The following is an 18,008-nucleotide window of genomic DNA, read 5'->3' as shown; positions in this document are numbered from 1 at the left end:
AAAAAGTGGAAGAAATTCACTCCTGACTCCAGGCCTTTCCAAACACCAGTCCATCTTCTAACTTTTCTTAACTCCTGTAAGACATCTGTCTAAGGCTCAGTAACCCAGCAGTTGCACGGTGCAGCCCTGGATGTCCTTTCAGTCAGCATCAGACACGAGTAAAGAAACTACTGCCCATTTCTCAATTTTCTATGGCCCAGGAGTTCATGTTTCTCCCTCACTGTTTTTATCAGATAAAACTGTATTGCATGATAACACAAAGCTCTCCACAGCATCTGAAATACCTACTCAACCCCAGCAAGGAAGCTGCACTGTTTACATTGCATTTTACATTCTTTTTCAGTCACACTTGTATTTAATAACAACAAGAACAAAAACTTAACTTTTGTAGCCAATATTTATATTTTCCATTTGGCACTTCTGATAATTTTTCTCACAGAGTAGAGCTAAAACTAACTTGGCAAGCTGGATTTATCAGCATTTCATCTGCTAAACCATTCCAGCTAGAAAGCCAACTATATTGTCAACAGTTTTAAGAAGCAAACTTCTACTTGTATTATGTGAGAAACTCACAAAGAACACACAATCAAAACAAACAAGAAAATAGAAGCAGAGCTGGGGGGGGGAACCCAAACAGTTCAACATTTAAGGAATTGCTATTTGTAATCCCTAAAATGGAAGTTTATCTAGTGCCAAGTACTTTAGAAAGATAATTTTCTTTTTTAAACACTAAATACACTTCCCAAGTTCCCAAAGCATCTTCCACACTACTGTACCAGGAAGGAAATGAAGCACAGCCAAGAATTTTACCTACAGTTCTGTAATTCCCAAAAGTGACAGTTTTTCAAATATTGACTCCCAAAAGTAAAAACAATCCTGTGCTCATCACTACCAGAAATACAATTTTTACAGGACTAACTTGGTCTTAAATGATAATTTCTGTGAAAAACAACAGAATTATACAGGTCAAAATTTCAAGAACAGCTGTACTGAAAACAGACAAAAATGAAATTTGTATAATTCTGAAGACAAAACAGCAGTAAAAACTGATTTTAATGCCAAAATATGTGATTGTATGCATGTATAATGAAGCATTTGGATAGCTTTGCTGTGCACTGTATTTATTTGTAGTTTTAATAACTCCTTGTTTATTAACAGAGTTGTAATAACATTCTATTTTAATACCAAATCCTTCAATCTTCTTTTTTAGTCAATCAACCAAAGCTTGGATCTCAAGATGGGAGTAGTCTCCATTAGTTACAAGAGATTTCTGATGCTTTATCAAGGAAAATATCTCTGAACAATATGGTATAATTAAAATTTTCTTTCCATTAAAGATGTGATTACTTCACTGTTGATCCTCTCAGAAGAATCACCTCAACACTCTTACTTTCTTTCAGAGCTTTCTCCCTCTAGATCCTGATACCTGCTCCTGAAAAAAATTCTCATTTCTAAGATAGAGTCCTCAGATCCCCACCATTAATGATCACTACCAAATTTAACACATCTAATGAAAGTGTGCATTGGTTGACGAACAAGGGTATTGCATTCCCACTGCAGCTACTTTAGGCAAAAGGACTGAGTACTGTGGCATTACAAACAAAATAATGAAAAGAGGGGGCAGAATAGAAAAGGAGATCTCATGTATTCTACAGCTCATTATCTTCCTAAAGATGTGATTCGGAAGGACAAAATGGGGTGGGAACATGGACATGAAACATCACTCACCATTTCTTGAGATGCATACTTTGGATCTTCAGGATCAACTGACCAGTAGCAATAGTCAAAGCTGAAGGCCACAGTTTTTTCTCTTGAGTCCCAACTGCTATCAAGCCTACTGTCAACCTTACAATAAAAGGAAAAAGACAGAAAGACCAAGTCACTCTGAAGCTGACCCAAAAAAAAACATTTTCCAAGCTAATGGGAAGTTTATCAGTATCTGTATTATGGAAAAGGAATGGCAAAAAGTTTAACCTCTTTAGTAAATTTTCTTTGGTGCTTAGAGTGAGGTGGAGACATCCATGAGAAATCTGCTAGAGCATTTTTACTGAAAGGTTCATTTACTACAGCTAAGGTTCTCCAAGACACATACAATAGATGCAATTCAGCTAATCTTTATAAATTCTGTGTATTGGCAGGAAAGCTTTACAACCCTTTTGATATTTCTCTGAAATTCTTCTGTTTCACAGAGAGCTACATCACAGAAATGAGGCCCCAAATGATAAGACAAAAACAATTTTCCCATTGCATAGTTGAAGGTGTCTTCCACAGTTTCCCCTTTGCTTTGTCATGGTTGCAAGCTAATGCTTCTGTCACTGGGACTGCACAGTCCAAACTCAACCTTTATGGGCTAGTAACAATGACAGTGAAACCTTTCTAGTACAACAGTCGACAATTACTGAAATTAAAGGAACTGCGTAAGTCTTTCTATATAATCTTGCCCAAGTGATGGATAATAAAACAGATAAGCTTATGAACACTCAAAGGAGGAGAGTAATGAGTCAAAACAGGATACAAAATTAACACCATATACATGTAATTTTTATCTAATTGGTAACTTTGTAATAACCTCGACATTCACACTAACTTAAACAGAAAAAAAGCATGCAGGCTCCAGAGCTCTCAAGGAAGGTGATGGCTACACTCAGTTTATTCTTATAGCTCTTGGTCTTTTACCAAGGCCTGAAGTGTAGCTTTTACACCTTCTGCTCTATTTCATGCAAATCAGTTGCACTCTGAAGGGAAATATGAAAGGAGGAGAGATACAGGGAAAGAAATTTTCCAGGTGTTAGTAAGATATGCAAAAATCCTAAACAGTTTACTAATAGCTTCGAATGATAGCATGCAACAGGACTGCAGCAGCTTAGACAAATATAACATACAACTACTAGTTACATCCCCTCTCAAAAAAACCCCCAAAACCCATGAACTAACCCCAAATCAAAACAATCCTTCCCCACATTTTTGTTGCAGTAATTCTAGGGCTGTGCTGGTTTAAACCTCTCCTTTAATATTTCTATTAGGACGATCCAATAGCCAAGCAAACAGAGAAAATTATCAAGATATCAGGATCCTTATACGGGAAAGAGAAGATAACAAAAAGCATACCTTTATATTTCTGACTTTCGCCACTCTGTCATCAACTTCTACAATCACTCTTCCTCCTTCTGCTCTCTCTCTGGAAACAGAACATATTTTAAAAATGCATTGAAAATATAAAGAAACTGAAAGGTGCATGTCAAATTTCTAAACTTCAGAAATTTATGTTTACTTAAGCAAACTGCAAATCAGAACTATAAAACAGATAATTCAGATATACACAGATAAGACTGCGACATGAAATAGCATTTGCAGCTCTGCATTCAGGAATCTCAACAGCAAGGGGCTAAAAAACCCTTAAGACTGTGGTGATTAAACAGATTCAAAGTGTTTTTCCTAAATACATAATTAAGATTTTATTTCTTAAGAAATTTAAGAGTTGTTGCTTTAAATTACAAGGAAGTAGAGTGGAGTACTGGTAGACTGGCTATGCTTTGTGGAGTAGGGATCAATGTCACAGACTTGTGAGCCACAAGAGTCCTTAGGTTGCACTGTCTGATTTTTACCACTTAATCCAAAGCGTCCATTCTAGTCCTCAAGAAAGTACTCTTTAGAAAACAAAAAAAAGCCAAGCAAACAGTAAAACCAAAAAACTGTCCTGAAATCTAAATGGACAGGATTGTTCCTAAAGTGCAAAGGACTGTGCACTCATATATACTGTCTAAATCTCTCACTGGAAGCAGCTATGACTAGCTACAACAGACAACTTCCCCATCCAAAATGAATCATATTAGAAAAGAATGAAAAAAGGATGCGGACAAAGAAAAAAAAAAAACCCAATCCCCTCTCTCCCCCCTGCCAATAAAAACAATTTTGTCCTTAGTGCAGTTTTGTCAAACTTTTTTAAAAGTTAAGGCGAAGACACACTGTCATTTGAGATTACATGTATATATATCTCCTGATATTCAGTTGGATCTGTATCATGAGGTCAGCTAAAAATTAGGTCAGATAAAATAAGAGTTAGAAAATTCAAACCCAGCTTACAACTGCTCTTTCATGGCCCTAGATCTTTGACAGATTGCTTTACGTGTGTGCAGAAGTATTTAGTCCCCCACCGATTACAATCTGCCTTCACTGAGGGCTCTACCTGCCAGGTGGCACAAAGCACAACACGCCTTGCCTTTGGGTCTCTCCACTTCTCAGTTTTTACCCCATGCTTTCTGTACCAAAACAGCATTCAAAACAATGCCTTAGGACACTTAAGACTTCCACAAAGACCATCACTGCAGCATTTGAACTTTCCAAGCATAAAGAGGTTTTAAGCACATTCCTGAGCACAGCTGCTCCCTCTTGCAGATAGAATTAATGCTTTACCGTAAAGTCTCTTGCTTCACATTACTGATTTTTGAGGTACCCTCCTCAGGTAACAGGCTGAACTTGGTATTTCCTGCAGTACATACTTATACGTGACACTTCACATAGAAAATACAAGCACAGCTCCCAGAGATTTTAGTTAAGCTGTGAGTGTTCAGCTGTTCAACACATCAATCACCCAAGCCCCATGTCAGATCCCAAGAGAAAGGGAAACACATTATGTGCAGCTGGGCACCAAATGTTGCGTTATGTACGGCTGAGTACAGAACAGAGGCCTCATCAGGCTCCCCAAAGAACAAACAAGGAATGGTGCCTAAGGATACAGGCTGTGAATACCTATGTGGAAATGTGCAACTGATGCATTTAGCCTGGACATGTGGTTTTTTATAGATATTTTGACAAGCAAATGCTTTCCAGTGTAAGTTACTTAGGCGACTTACATATTCATGTACAAATCTCTGCCAGGTGAGCTACTGGACAAAGCCGACAATTACACCATACAGCAGATCTGATTTAAGAGGCAATGAAACATTTGGACAGAATTTCACAATATTTTAAGAACAGCAGAAGACAGAAAACCAGAGGGATCCTTTAGGAGAGAGCTTGCTTCGGTTACACATACTCTTTCTTCAGTGCCTAAGCATGATCTTGGTCTTACCCTGCTTCTCAGTCCCATGAGCATCCTTAATTTTCAGTCCTTAATGCTCCTGTTTTATCAGCCTAAATCGTTCATCGAGTTCCTATCCTTCCCCTCCTATGCACACACGTCATTCCCTACAGGTACGTGCTATGTGTTCTCACTGTTATCACGCCCATCTTGCCCAGGGCAGTCTTCAACTGCTCTGCAGGTCTCGTGTCCCTTCTCCTACTGCACTGTAGCTAGTCATAGGCTGATATCTCTGCTCCAAAGGTACATAATCCTGCTCTTTTTGTCAGTTCTTCCAATGTCTAATGCAAGTTTACCTGTACACTTCACAATTAAACCAGTGTTTCTTCCTGGGCACGAGATGAGCGAACAGATTACTGAAAATAAACCAGAGAGAAGACCTTGTTCTCAGGTCCCATTCCTGGGCTTCATTTGTGACTTGGACAACACTGAGCTCAACTTATTAAAGCAATACTCACACAGTGAGGTTTTTTTACTTAAGGGGATGATGCAAGCATGATTTGGTCAACACTAGAGAATTCAAGTTCAGAGAAAGCAGATTCCTTAAAACTTTTACCTGCTATGCTATTACAAGTCTTCACTGAACATGTTAAAGAGTTTTAATTATTTAGAACTTGGGTAGAAAGGGGTAGATTGAGATATGAACCACATAAGATTTCAAATTTTAAAATCAATTGGGGAATTCAAATAAAAGGTCCCCCTAAGTAGCTTTTATACATTTTAAAACATAATTCCCCATAACCTTATCTCCTGCAGCAGCTGAACTGCTCTGGGTGAAGCTTAAAAATAATTTTAAGAAATCTAGTCTGAGGCAAGCATTCATGAATACAACATTTGTACTCAAACGGTTGAAATCTGGAAAAGCTGTTAATCATTTTAAATGCCAGGGTATTCTAGTTGCAGAAGTAAGGCAACTTCAACAACAAACAGTGTTCTCAACCCAAGCTGTAATAGTTACATGAAACTCACTGCCTTCAGTCCACATGTGTTACATATAACCCTACAAACAAGTGACTTTACTCTGTGGCTTCTTATAGACTGATGCTCTCAGTCTATAAGAAGCTACAGTCTTACTAAAGATTAAAGAAGAAATCCCAAACATAAAATCTTTGAGATACAAAAATTTTCTGGATATAGAAAATTTTATACTCATATTTACACATCTACTTATGTTAAAATAAACATAAACCCAGTAAAATACAAACAACACAAAATGAAACTGTCACCTTTTAGCTGAAGGTATAAAGGATTCCACATTATGCAGACATAAAGCTCTGTGCAGCAATCAAGTACCTTCGTTTGAGTTTCACAAAACAAGAAAGCCACCAGAGACAGAACCAAAATCTCCCCTTACTCTAGGTGCATGGTCACAGCACCTAGACTTTTATCTTAACTCCAGACTGCTGCTGAAAGAGGCAATTTCTCTTTGCTGCTCCAACCTCCCACATGTGTTTCTACTTTCTAGCAATCACACACCCAGGCAATGACTCAGATCAGCTAAGATCAGGGGAAAAGCCCCACACCAAAATAAAGAATCAAGGTGTCACAGGACTTGCAAGCCCTTCCAGAGCACTGAGCACAGTGGTCACACAACGTGATGAGCCAAAGCAACAGAAAGGGCAGGAACACGTGGTGGTGAGAATGGAGGCCCCTCCCTTCTGCTGCAGCTTACAGCCAGAGACCAGGGAGCATAAACAAAGCAACCTGTAGCTGCCACCAGCTCTACAGACTATGTGTTTGAACTCCCTGCAAACACGTGTTTATATCATGCTTCATTTAGGTACAAAACAGAGAACTTTGGAAAAGAAAGCACAGTTTCCTAACTAAAGCCCAGGAGGAAAAGCAGACTCACAGCTGTTCTAGATATTTTGACCTGAACTTCAGATTGCAAATACTACAAAAGCTCTCTCAGAAAAACCTGTGTTTGTCAGTACAGTCTTACACATATGTGCAACAGTTTGCATTTGAATGATAAAGTAACCCATCATCCTTAGGGATGGGTGCTCTGCTCCACAGGTATGAAAACTTGCAGAGAAATGGCTGGGTGAACAGGGACATGTATATGTGCACAATCCAAGCTATATTAGTGAACTGTCCTTGACTATCGACAGGATGTTGGGGAGGGGGATGCTGACCACAGAAAGAGGAAGACTTGTGTTAGTTAGTCGCGTGCATATTAATCTGTAACCTATCGCTTGCTATTAAGGGCCACGTGAATAGCAGCTGTGATCCAATAACATGGAGCTTGCTTATGTGTGCTTGGGGAATTAGGGTATACCTATGGGACTGACAAGAGAATAAACAGAGTTCCATCATATCTCTGTGAGAAGCGTGGTTCATCCCAGCAGAACTCTGGCTATTAAAACTGTATTCTTTTTACCAATAAAATCAACTTCAAAGTATGCTTCTCTAGTAACACGTTTGACTTCTGCTGCTCAGAAGTCACTGGGGTTCTAACATTTAGTTTTCCCATCCTCTCTTTCCCCTCACTTCTTGAAAAATGCATGCTGTGTTTGGGAAATGCCTCTCCTAAATTACTTTCCATGAAAACAAGTTGCCTGTACAAAGACAAAGCTGTAGAAACACCACTTAATGGTGCTTGTCCCAGAAAAGACCTGCATCTTCTCAGTCACAAAAAGTTTTAGAGAAATGCAGACCCAGCAACAGAACAGTGACACAAGTACAGAATGCAGTGGCAGAGCTGTAATGGGGAGCTACAAGGGAGACCTGACAGAAACTAAGCTGCTGCAGCAGTCCAGAAGACATGAGCAGCCCAAAGGAAATCTCATACCATTTGCCGTTGCTATGACAATTTTTTGCAGCCAACATGTAAAGCCATTGCAACCCCACGGGGACAAAGACAGTCTGAGAGAATTAGCCAGTGGGAAAGAATCATGGAAGGATCAAGACCCCAGAGAGGGACACTTCCACAGCTTGCTGGATCTCAGTGAGATGAGTTCAGACACAGAACACAGAAGTGCAAGGAGGTATGCAGAGCTGGAGGAAACAGTGGGTGGAAAGAAAGGGGGAAGTTGGTTTTTTTTATACACTCTAAAATGTGCCCTGCTTCTCCTCCACCCTCTCAAATAACTTGGAGAACAAAGGAAGCTGACTTTTTAGAAGTTGCCTGTTTGTTTTAGGAACATGTACATGTGATAAAGCAAAAATACTGTACTCATTAGCAGTAGACGTGTCACGCAACAAAACAGCTTCTACAAATACAGGCCAGCAAAGTACTCACCAAAGTAATCAAACATACTAAAGCCAACATATACAGCTTAGGAAAATTATTAAATAATTTTTTAAAGAAGCTTCAAAAATAACCCTGCAATGTAATAATTGCAAGTACTTAATGCTTTCCTGCCAACTCCCACCACCCAAGTTAACTCCAGACCCAACCTCAACCTGTACTGCAACACAGTCCCTCAAAAGCGGTGTGTCAAGAATATCAATCCCTCCCCTCTTGCACAGGCTCTGCTAGAAAAAAAAGTAGCCTTCTGTGTCAGGATGTATACCAGCAGTTACTGCTGCTGTCTCTTGGACTGTCACTTTCCAGGACGTGACCCATGACTATGATAAGTAAGGCAAACATTTACCTCTTGTACCTGGGGACACTTTGTGCCATCTAATGGCACACCTATGCAATCACCATGCCAGCAGCTTATGTATAATCTGGAAGAAAATCTAGCCCAAGCAATTTCTTGGTCATGAAGTCTAAAGATTTTATGGGGAAAACTTCAGTTAGCCAGATTTATCTTTTCTTTTCCATTAATAGTATGTCATACAGTGTCTCTGACTTGTTTATTGGCAGCCTTGGCAGAAGTATCTTTGAGAAGCTGCCATCTTTGCACTTCTTGAGTGACTGACCAACCTTGGCCACGGAAACAAAGAGACAAACTCTGCAGGGCATATTCTCAGCTTTGCTAGCCTTCAGAGAATGCTACCCCAGCCAAATGGGTTGAGGATATATCTGCTGAGAGACCGAGGGTCCAATGAGAAGAGCACTAAGATTCCATGCTGCTCCATCAAAAATTGTAGAGAAGAATGTCAAAGCTTTCAGCCATTAGAGCTTCTGCGCTCTACTGACAAGTTAAGGTACCTACAACCACAACTTTCCCAAACACAGCATCCCTCCACAACACCAGTGTATTGTATACTTATACCTGCTGCTGTAACCTGGCAAAGTCGAGGTGCTAGTAGTATGAACACCCTCACTTTGGCCAATGCAGGATCTTTTAATATGTAAAAATAAAGTATATGTAAAAATCAAGTAAATTTACCTAAGATTCATTTTCAGTGTTTCTCATTATTCTCATTACTCAATACCATTTTGGATATTTCTCTTTAAAGTCAAAACTGTTTCACTGTGTCTTGCAAATGGGAGTGCACACCCGGTCAGCAATCCTCGTACCAAATTCAGAACAGATGTTTATAAATAATTCTAAACTCTCTGCTGAAGCCAAGTACACAGAGTTCACCAAGACAGCACGCTGCTATACGAGACATGCTGCTCAAGTAATTTTTTGAAGCTACTCCCAACTGCATGGAGCTTTGCAGCTTTCATTGGCTCTCATAATGCCTAACACAATCTGAAAGTCAAAAATCACCAGTCCTAGTGATTACCATTATTCTTGTGTGGTTTCTCCCATTCTCCTTTGCAAATACTATCTAGCAATAAAAATATGAATATTTGGTGCAGATATAACCATGAGGCATCTTCTTTGATAAATCCAAGTCAGAAATACTCCTGATGTTCCAGCAGTGCTTTGAATTGTTGTGGAATAATGATGTTTTCTTTTCATGTAGAGACATGGAGGGGAGAAGGGAAGAGGAGAGGAAAAAGCCTTTTTCATCTGTCATACCACCAGCATTTAAGGAAGCATGAAATAAGGAGGATTTAAAACAAAGCTACAGTCCAGTCAGTGCAGTTTCATCCACCCTTGATTTCACAGCTGCTTACTGAGCAATGACACAATATAATTCAGACTTTTGGATCAGAGGAATTCTGTACAAATGCCATGTTTTCTATGCAAACCTGAATTTGGATACAGAAGTCGGTCTTCATTCCACCTGGACAGAACTTCAATCTGGGATCATAGTCAAATAAATGGCTGTGACACTGAATGCTGCAATGTGATGTCTCACCCTTCCTGCTTTGGTACCTTTCATTTTATTATTTTTTTATTATTAAAAGCAGCTACTATAGTAGACCCTTAGATTTTACAAACAGAGGGGCAAAACTAATTTTCTTTTAAATATATGCTACAGATAGGAAGGTGGCAGTAAAATTTTAGAAGTGCACTGCTTTCTAAAGATCACATAAAGCACTGGATTAAAGAAAACTCTGGAAATCCTACCCAATCCTACTCACATAAATTCTCTGTGCACAGTAGTGATGTCTCACCATGTACTCCACAAAACTTAGCATCTAAAGACAGCATCAGTCCCCAGGGAAGATGTGATCTCTATGCATGAAGTCACATCACCTTACACTACAACTTCTCTCAGATAGAGTAAGTGGTCTTAGAGAATGAAACCACCCAGCAAAGACATGACTCCAGCCAGGTTATTTAATGGCATCGTGCCTCCTTTTTTCTTTGCTGCATACAAAAGTCTGATCCCTGCTCCAAGACATTCTACACTCATGAAGTGTTCTTAGGACTTGGGAGGAAATGTGTTCTATGAAAATGCAAAATATTAGGGGAAAATAGAAGGCTTCCAAAAGCTGGTTCTGCTGGTGGTGTTTTATGATATTGTTGTAACTACTTTTGCATGGGCAACAAGGTAAGAGACAGCCTCTTACTCTGGGAAGTAAACCATCAGTAGGTAGCACCTTGTGCTCCTGGCTTAAATGAGCACAGGCACATTTGTATTGTCACATAACATCAGCAGAAGTTTAATCTTCCATGGAATGGGCAGTAGTGGCCACTTAGTACATCACAGAATATTCCGAGTTGGAAGAGACCCACAAGGTTCCTTGAGACTAACTCAAGGAATGGCCCATGTGAGGATCAAACCTACAACCCTGGTGTTATCAGCACCATGCTCTGACCAGCTGAGCTCATCTCAGGGTCATGTAGAGTTCTGCTGCTTTAACAAACTAGAAAGTCTGCCCTTTATCAAACTTAGAAAACTTGGTTCATGCAACTTCAAGAAAAATACATCTGGGAAAAGCTGCTGATGCAGTACCCTTATAAAGTCACAGGTGTGGCTTATGGAAACCATCTGCTAATACCAAGTATGGATGCTACTAGAAAAGAGCAACCAATGACAGCTTACGTGAAACTTAAAATAATAGACTAAGTAAAAGAAAATAACTAATTTGACAGAGGGCAGAAAAGATGCCAATATAACCTTAACAGGATACACAAATATTAAAATACATTTGTTTGGAGAGGGACTTTCTTTATAAAACCAAAATTAAAATATCAACTTTTCTTTCAAAAATCCTTGTTCTGCTGTGGAAAAGAACTTGAAATTACAAGCTATGCATAAACAATGCAGCTCATACAGATTTTCAGACAGCAAAAGACTCTTGGAGGCCTGAGACAGCTCTTTCCCACTATCAGGTACCAATCCCAAAATCCATGTGTAACAGAGAGACACAGAGGAACAACACTCACCCAACTACCACAGCAGATAAAAGTAGGTAAAAGTCTGCCATTTCTGTCTGTGTGAGAGGGCGACAGCACCAAAGTCGCAAGGAATATATATATGAAAATACACAAGAATGAGAACAACAACAAGCTCCAATCTGCTGTTGCTTTAATTTTATTTTGATAAAGCATTAAACATCTGTTATGCATAAGATTCAAGTAATGTTTTCTACGAAATTTACCACAAGTTATCACTCTTGTCAGCAGTAGACCACATTGCTGTATCTAAGTTCTTGTGGTTACACATGAACATGTAGAATAGCTAATAACACAGTCTATAAAACAGCAATAAGTCTTCCTTGCAAAATAATCCTTCCTTTGTTTACTATAATATGATTACAAAGAACAAGGGAGATAGAGCACAGCAGAGACTAGTTAACAAAGTAAAAACTAATAGTGATTTACTTTGTATCATTTCTAAAATTATCTGAAAGTAATTTTATTTTTCCACATAGCTTTCCTTTTGAATAGAAATAGATTTAAAATATTCACATCATGATGCACCCATCCATCAAGCTCCTTTCTCAGCTATTCAGTGAAGCCATGCTCAGCACACTGCTCAGGTCAGCCTTGCACACCAAGCCTTTTTCTACAAACTCTAAGTGAGAAACTTCCCCTAAAACTCCCTCCCAGGCATGGGCTTGCTCACCTGAGTTCTTAGGACCACAAACTCAACCCCTCCTTCCCATCCTATCCTCAAGCCTCATTAACTGTTGCATACCAGGAAGGCAATTAGAGGAATATGTCATACAGAGCAGCAGCAATGAGGAAAACAACTGTTGCAGCTCAGACTGTGATAATAAACACCTGCACAGCTGGAAGAGTGGCTCAGCTTTGCCACCTGGGACTACCCAGACATTTCTTTGATGCTTTCATTTGCCAGAGTATGGAGGACAAAGTCAGGAAATCCTGAGGGGACTGGGGAATACAGCTCAGAAACAAGGCAAAGCAGAAAAAAGGCAAAGAGCAGCTTTTGGATCAATTAATCTGTTCAGCAACTATTTCAGGTGACAGGTCTGTGAAGTTCACAGAGGACGGGAAAGTTCATTTGTGAGTTATTAACGACACCAGGAAGACTCTCTCAAATAAGAACTCTCTCCTTTTCCAGACCAGAGAAGCAGCTGAAAAGTGGAGATGATATTTTCAACAGCAGAATATGTCTTATGTTTTGCTCAGTCCTGCACAAGTAACTCCCAAACCTGAGGGTACCATCCCTTAAGCAAAGTACTTTAAAGTTCCAAAAAGCATCACAAGGCAACCTGGATGCCCTAGTGTCAAGTTTTTAACTAACAACACTGTAACTTTACAACTGAACAAAACAAACTTGCTGTGAATGATTTTACTCAGAAAGCTGAATCAATCCACAATTCATGAAGGAATGCAATGTCTTCTAGTCACTGGTCTGTGCTAAGAAGAGAATCCTATAGAAATGCATGAGACTCTTCATTGTGGTAGAGCACCGTCTTCTAAAAATTGTTCTTTCCTATCTCTGACTGATGTAGCAGCTCTCAAACTACACTGTGATAAATGACTGAATCCTGGGTACACACAAGTGAACTGAGACCAGCTGGATGGAGAGCAGAAGATGTAGTGGATCAGGGAGGGAAAGGCATGAGGCAGCTGTGCTCCATCCTGGTCCCAACGCAATACTGCCCTGGACATGCGGATCACTCCCCTCCCAGAGAGTCTCCCATGCACAAACAGCCCTCCCTCTCTCCTCTTACATAACACAGGGCTGAGATCCTCTACAAGAGCAATCAGCAGCCACAAGTAGGTACTAGAATCATGATGGGTTACCACAGCAAAGGGACAAACATGTTTGAACCTAGCAGCACATAAAAACTAGCACTGGTTTCTGCTGGCCTACATAAAAAAGTAAAAGGACATGTCCAACACTGTTTCTGTAGCATACAAACACCCAACACAGTGTTAAGAGAACTACCCAGGCACAAGGAGAGCCCTGGACACAGTACTTGAATACAATACTCAAATACTTTATCAGCCAGTCACACCATTTCCAAGTCTGGAGGGCGAGGTCTCCTATCATAACACCACACTGCAAACTGCAGTGCTGGCATCCTCCACAGAGCAATCAAAAAAGAAAGAGGAACAGCATTCCTAGTTCACATAGCTACGTGCTAGCATTCAAAGCGTTTCCATCAACAACTTCTGACTGACAGCCAAAAATAACATTACACTTTCCTTACAAAAGTTTCACATCCAATAGACCAAGCGTTAAGATGTCCGGAAATAAACCATAAAGGGATTTCATCAGTTCCCTGTTCCTATTTAACACCTGATTATTACCTATGGCTATAGACGATTTAATGCACCCATTCGGGCTTCCGGATTTCATTCTAAGGGGGAAATGTATTTACACAGAGCAAGTATCTGTGTAACCTCAAAGTAACAAATCTTTTTTAGTATGTAGGATAGTAAATGTGTAATAAAGACTTTTAAACATTACTCCAGGGAAAATATTTAACTAAATTTACACCCAGAACTATATTTTGGTGATAAAAAATAATTTAGTCTGTTACAGAATGACTGATAGCATTATGAAGAATGCTGGTTACAGGCTGTTTAAACTTTAGGCAATGGAAAAACTTCTGCATTTTGTGTAACCGTGCTCGCTTAATATCTGTCACAGATTATTTGGGCATATGAGTTCTCTGTCAACTGTGATGGGCTCCATACAGATGCAGAACAAAAAGACCACTCTTTGCCTTATGCTAGATAACAAAAGTTTTGAGAGCTCCCGCATTACCATTTTTTAACATCTGAATTTTCAGTAAATTTTAAGATGCAAAGTCAATGTTTGTCTGCCATTGTAAATTAAATGAAGGGCAGCAATGAGGAGGTTTGCATGATAGTCTATAAACAACCAACTCACTCATGAGTTCTAGCCTTTGCCTGCAGCTTTCCAGTTTCTGATACTCTTAAAAGGCCAGGTTTAGTATCTTTGGCTGGAACTGAGGTTGTACAAATTACAGTACTTCAATCCAGTAGAACTGAAATTTTTACTGCAGGAAGTCTTCCTTTTTAAAACACCTGAAAGATCATAGAAGCTGTGGCAACATGGGTACCCTGTTGGGGCAATTGCAGAGTGTGTGTATAGAGACAGTGAGAGCTTTGTGTGATGACAGTATGGAAGCAGTATAAGAAGCTGGAAAAGAGCAGACCTTTATGCCCACTGAGAATTTTAGTCCTTTCAATGTCTATCAAGGTTACTCGAAGCCTTCATATATTTGGTATTTGCTTCTAAGTCATTATAATCATACAATTTTGTTCAAGGCTAGAAAGCAAGTTCTCATGTCAGAGCCTTCACAGAGAATATACAACCACTTCCTCTTCCCATTTATAACATACAAAAATCCATCTTGAAATGCTTTTGCTGACCTCAACTGTGGCAGCACAGTAGAAAGAACAACTGGCCTACTGCCTCTGCAGTCAAACACCACGAGACTGGTCTCTGCCTCCCTCCCCATCCCATCTGTTACACCATAATGAGCTGAGTAGGTGGGATTACTTAACAGTTTCTCTCTCCCTCCATTACCCCTGAGTTTCCACTCTCACCTTCATACAAACATTTCTGTTTCAGCCTCAGATTAATTTCTCTCATGTTAAAGAAGCTGCCCACCTCTCTGATCACAGCCTCCTCTCCAAACTACATTCCTCACCAAACAGCTGGCCCACACTGACTACATCAAAGGTTTCCTGTTTACCACACCTTATCTGACAGTTACAGGTGCTGTTTAATGCTATAATGATATATTCACTATTATGCACTATTTAAAGCAGCCCACCCGGGAAAAACATTAAGACAGATGTGATGCAACATTCCTCACCAACCAGGATTTAGTGAAAGGGAAGATAATGATAAAAATCAAATAGTATATCCACCACTAAAACAACACCAAGCAATAAAAGGTTAAGCTAAGCTTACTTCAATGCTGCAGCTCTTCTTAAAATATGCCAATATCTATTAAAATCTGTTCCATTCACAGCTATACAACAAATCAGAACTATATAACCCAAGCATGATTTTAAACAAAATTATGGACAGAGTATTTTTAAAATCAGTTAGCTTTGACTTAAAGGCAAAATGTGCTGAAAACCTGTAAATTAGTTTGCACATTTCCCTTTTCCATTAATGCTAGCAGGCTTGTATTGGGTGGGATTTTAAATTTTATTCAAAACTCCCTGATGTCTGTATCTGGAAAAAAAAACCCAAAAACCAACAAAAACAAAACAACAAAAAAACCCACTATAGACAAAAAATAAGAACGAAAGAGTCCAAAATATGCTAGTGTACTGCTGGCTAAATGACTAGGCTAATTTTCTGCCTGGGCAACTCTTCAAGAATCATTTTCTCTACTGCATGAAAGAGTTATTTATCACAAAAGTCCGTGCAGTCAGAAGACAACATGAGGGACTTGTGCCAAAAAGAAAGGCAGCATCAAACCAACCAAAGACTGGCCCTCAGAGCTTGTACTACTTTTCAAAGCATTCCTGTTTGGAGTGTTATAGCATTTCTCTATGAGGAGTAAATTACCAGCCACTGACATTTGGGCTACTCGCTTTTTCTCTTTCTTTTCTTCTCCGAATTTCCAAAGTTTGCAAGGATTTAAGCATGTATTATATACAAATAACACCAGAGCATTGTGCTATGGCATCTTTTTGTCTGTGGGAGTTGTCTTCAAGCCGTTTCATGTAGCTTTTGGGATTTCCATTGGAGCCAAGCAAGCCGGGGAGGGAGCGGAGCGGAGCGACAATGGGAATATCCGGCTCTGCCTCCCGCTGGAAAAAACAGCAACAACAGCAGGGAAAGGCAAGACTCCTTTACACTGTATGACAATTGTCCTATTTTGGGGAGCTCAGGAAGAGGGAAGTCAGCCTAACAGTTCCACTAGGTGACTTTTCCAAGAACACTTTCCAAGCTATTCAGCGAGGCGGCGAGAGGCTGCCACTCCTCCTGTCGCACCGCTGAGCTCCCCAGAGCCTACTGACCCTCCCTCAGTGCCGGCTAAGCCGCCCCAGGGCGGCGATCCCGTCCCGGCTGGCAGGACCAGCGGCACCCGATCACCCCCCGCGGCCGCCGGGACCCCCCGTCCCCCTCCGCGTCCCTCCGCGCCCCGCCGCACCTTTTGCTCAGAGGCCGGACCCGCACGGCCACCTTGACGTTGGCCATGGCTCGGCTCACGCCCAGCAGCTGCGGCCGCCCGCGCCCCGGCCCCGCATCCCGCCCCCGGCCGAGATGGGGAGGAGCGGGACGAGAGGAGCCGCCCGTCCCGTCCCGTCCCGCCCCGCAGCGGAGGGCAGCGCCGCAGAGAGCCCGGCCCAGGCAGCCCCGCGGAGGGAGCGCCGGGGAAACTTCCCCGGGCGGAGAGCAGGAGTTTCGGGGAAAGTCTGCTCAGCGCAGCCGCGCGGCAGCCTCTCCAGTATCCAAACCGCGCTTTTCCGCCTGAAACAGGGCTGCCCGGGAGAGCGGCACCCGCAAAGAAAGAGACGGCGATTTCGCGCTCTCCCCCAAATTCTCTTCTGCAGCAGCAAACCAGCGCAGGTTTTACCCAAGAGTTCAATGCCGCCAGTCCGATTAAGGGTGGTGCCCTTAAAGCGCTCACTAGGGACGAGCACTGTAAGCACTCCACATTAATTTGACAGGAATTTAGGGAAGGCAAGTATCCCTTCCTTATTAGTGCTAAAGGAAAGGTCTCAAGTGTTTTAGATTCCTTTGGAAACATCCCATCTTCATGTCTGTTGTACTTAGGATCGAAAAGAAAATCTTGACACTTCCAAAGAACTTTAATTGAAATCAGTATCTAGTTGTTGCATTGATAAAAGGTTTGTATTTAGGGTAATATAAAAATCACGGAAAGTTTTTAAAAACTTCTTATAGAATACTGTCTCTGTCACCTACTGGTATTACCAGGAAGATGCAAAACCAAGTAGCATTGGCATAAAGAAGATGCCAGGCTCAACAGACAAATCCTGTTTGGTTTTGAAAATTCCTTTTGCCAATGCAAATTTTTAAATGGACTTCTGGTTTTGCATTCCAAAATATGATAAACGGAGCTACATCTGAATATAATATATGAGAGTTTTAGAGTCCTGTGTTGTTTTTATATTTAAACTTCTGTTTAAATTGACTTTTAACTGTACTGCTTTTTTGTACTTTACGTATAGTTCTTCTCATGAGACAGTTTGCCTTAAACTCCAGAAATGTTATATCTAAATGAAAAAGGTACCACATTCCAGAAACTTTCCCCAGT

The 18,008-nt window shown here is 40.6% G+C and overlaps 1 protein-coding gene across 2 annotated transcripts in view; it reads right to left on the bottom strand.

The window, feature by feature from the left end:
• The window catches only part of STARD9 (StAR related lipid transfer domain containing 9), a 101,788-nt gene extending 84,802 nt beyond the window's left edge, over window positions 1–16,986 (bottom strand). For both annotated transcript variants that reach the window (XM_042048110.1, XM_042048111.1), the window contains exons 1-3: window positions 16,881–16,986; window positions 3,109–3,178; window positions 1,729–1,845 (exon numbers count right to left, since the gene is read on the bottom strand). In XM_042048110.1, coding sequence (XP_041904044.1) covers window positions 1,729–1,845; window positions 3,109–3,178; window positions 16,881–16,927 — 234 coding nt within the window. In that variant the 5' untranslated portion in view covers window positions 16,928–16,986. The remainder of the gene's footprint in view (window positions 1–1,728; window positions 1,846–3,108; window positions 3,179–16,880) is intronic.
• Window positions 16,987–18,008: the final 1,022 nt, after the last annotated feature.

This window comes from Corvus kubaryi, unplaced genomic scaffold, assembly GCF_017639235.1.
Source record: "Corvus kubaryi isolate FWS band 111438036 unplaced genomic scaffold, C.kubaryi_AGA036_p1.0 66, whole genome shotgun sequence".
NCBI classification, from domain to species: Eukaryota; Metazoa; Chordata; class Aves; order Passeriformes; family Corvidae; genus Corvus; species Corvus kubaryi.
Note: the sequence above shows the minus strand (reverse complement) of the source record. Positions and strands in the feature narration are given on the sequence as shown.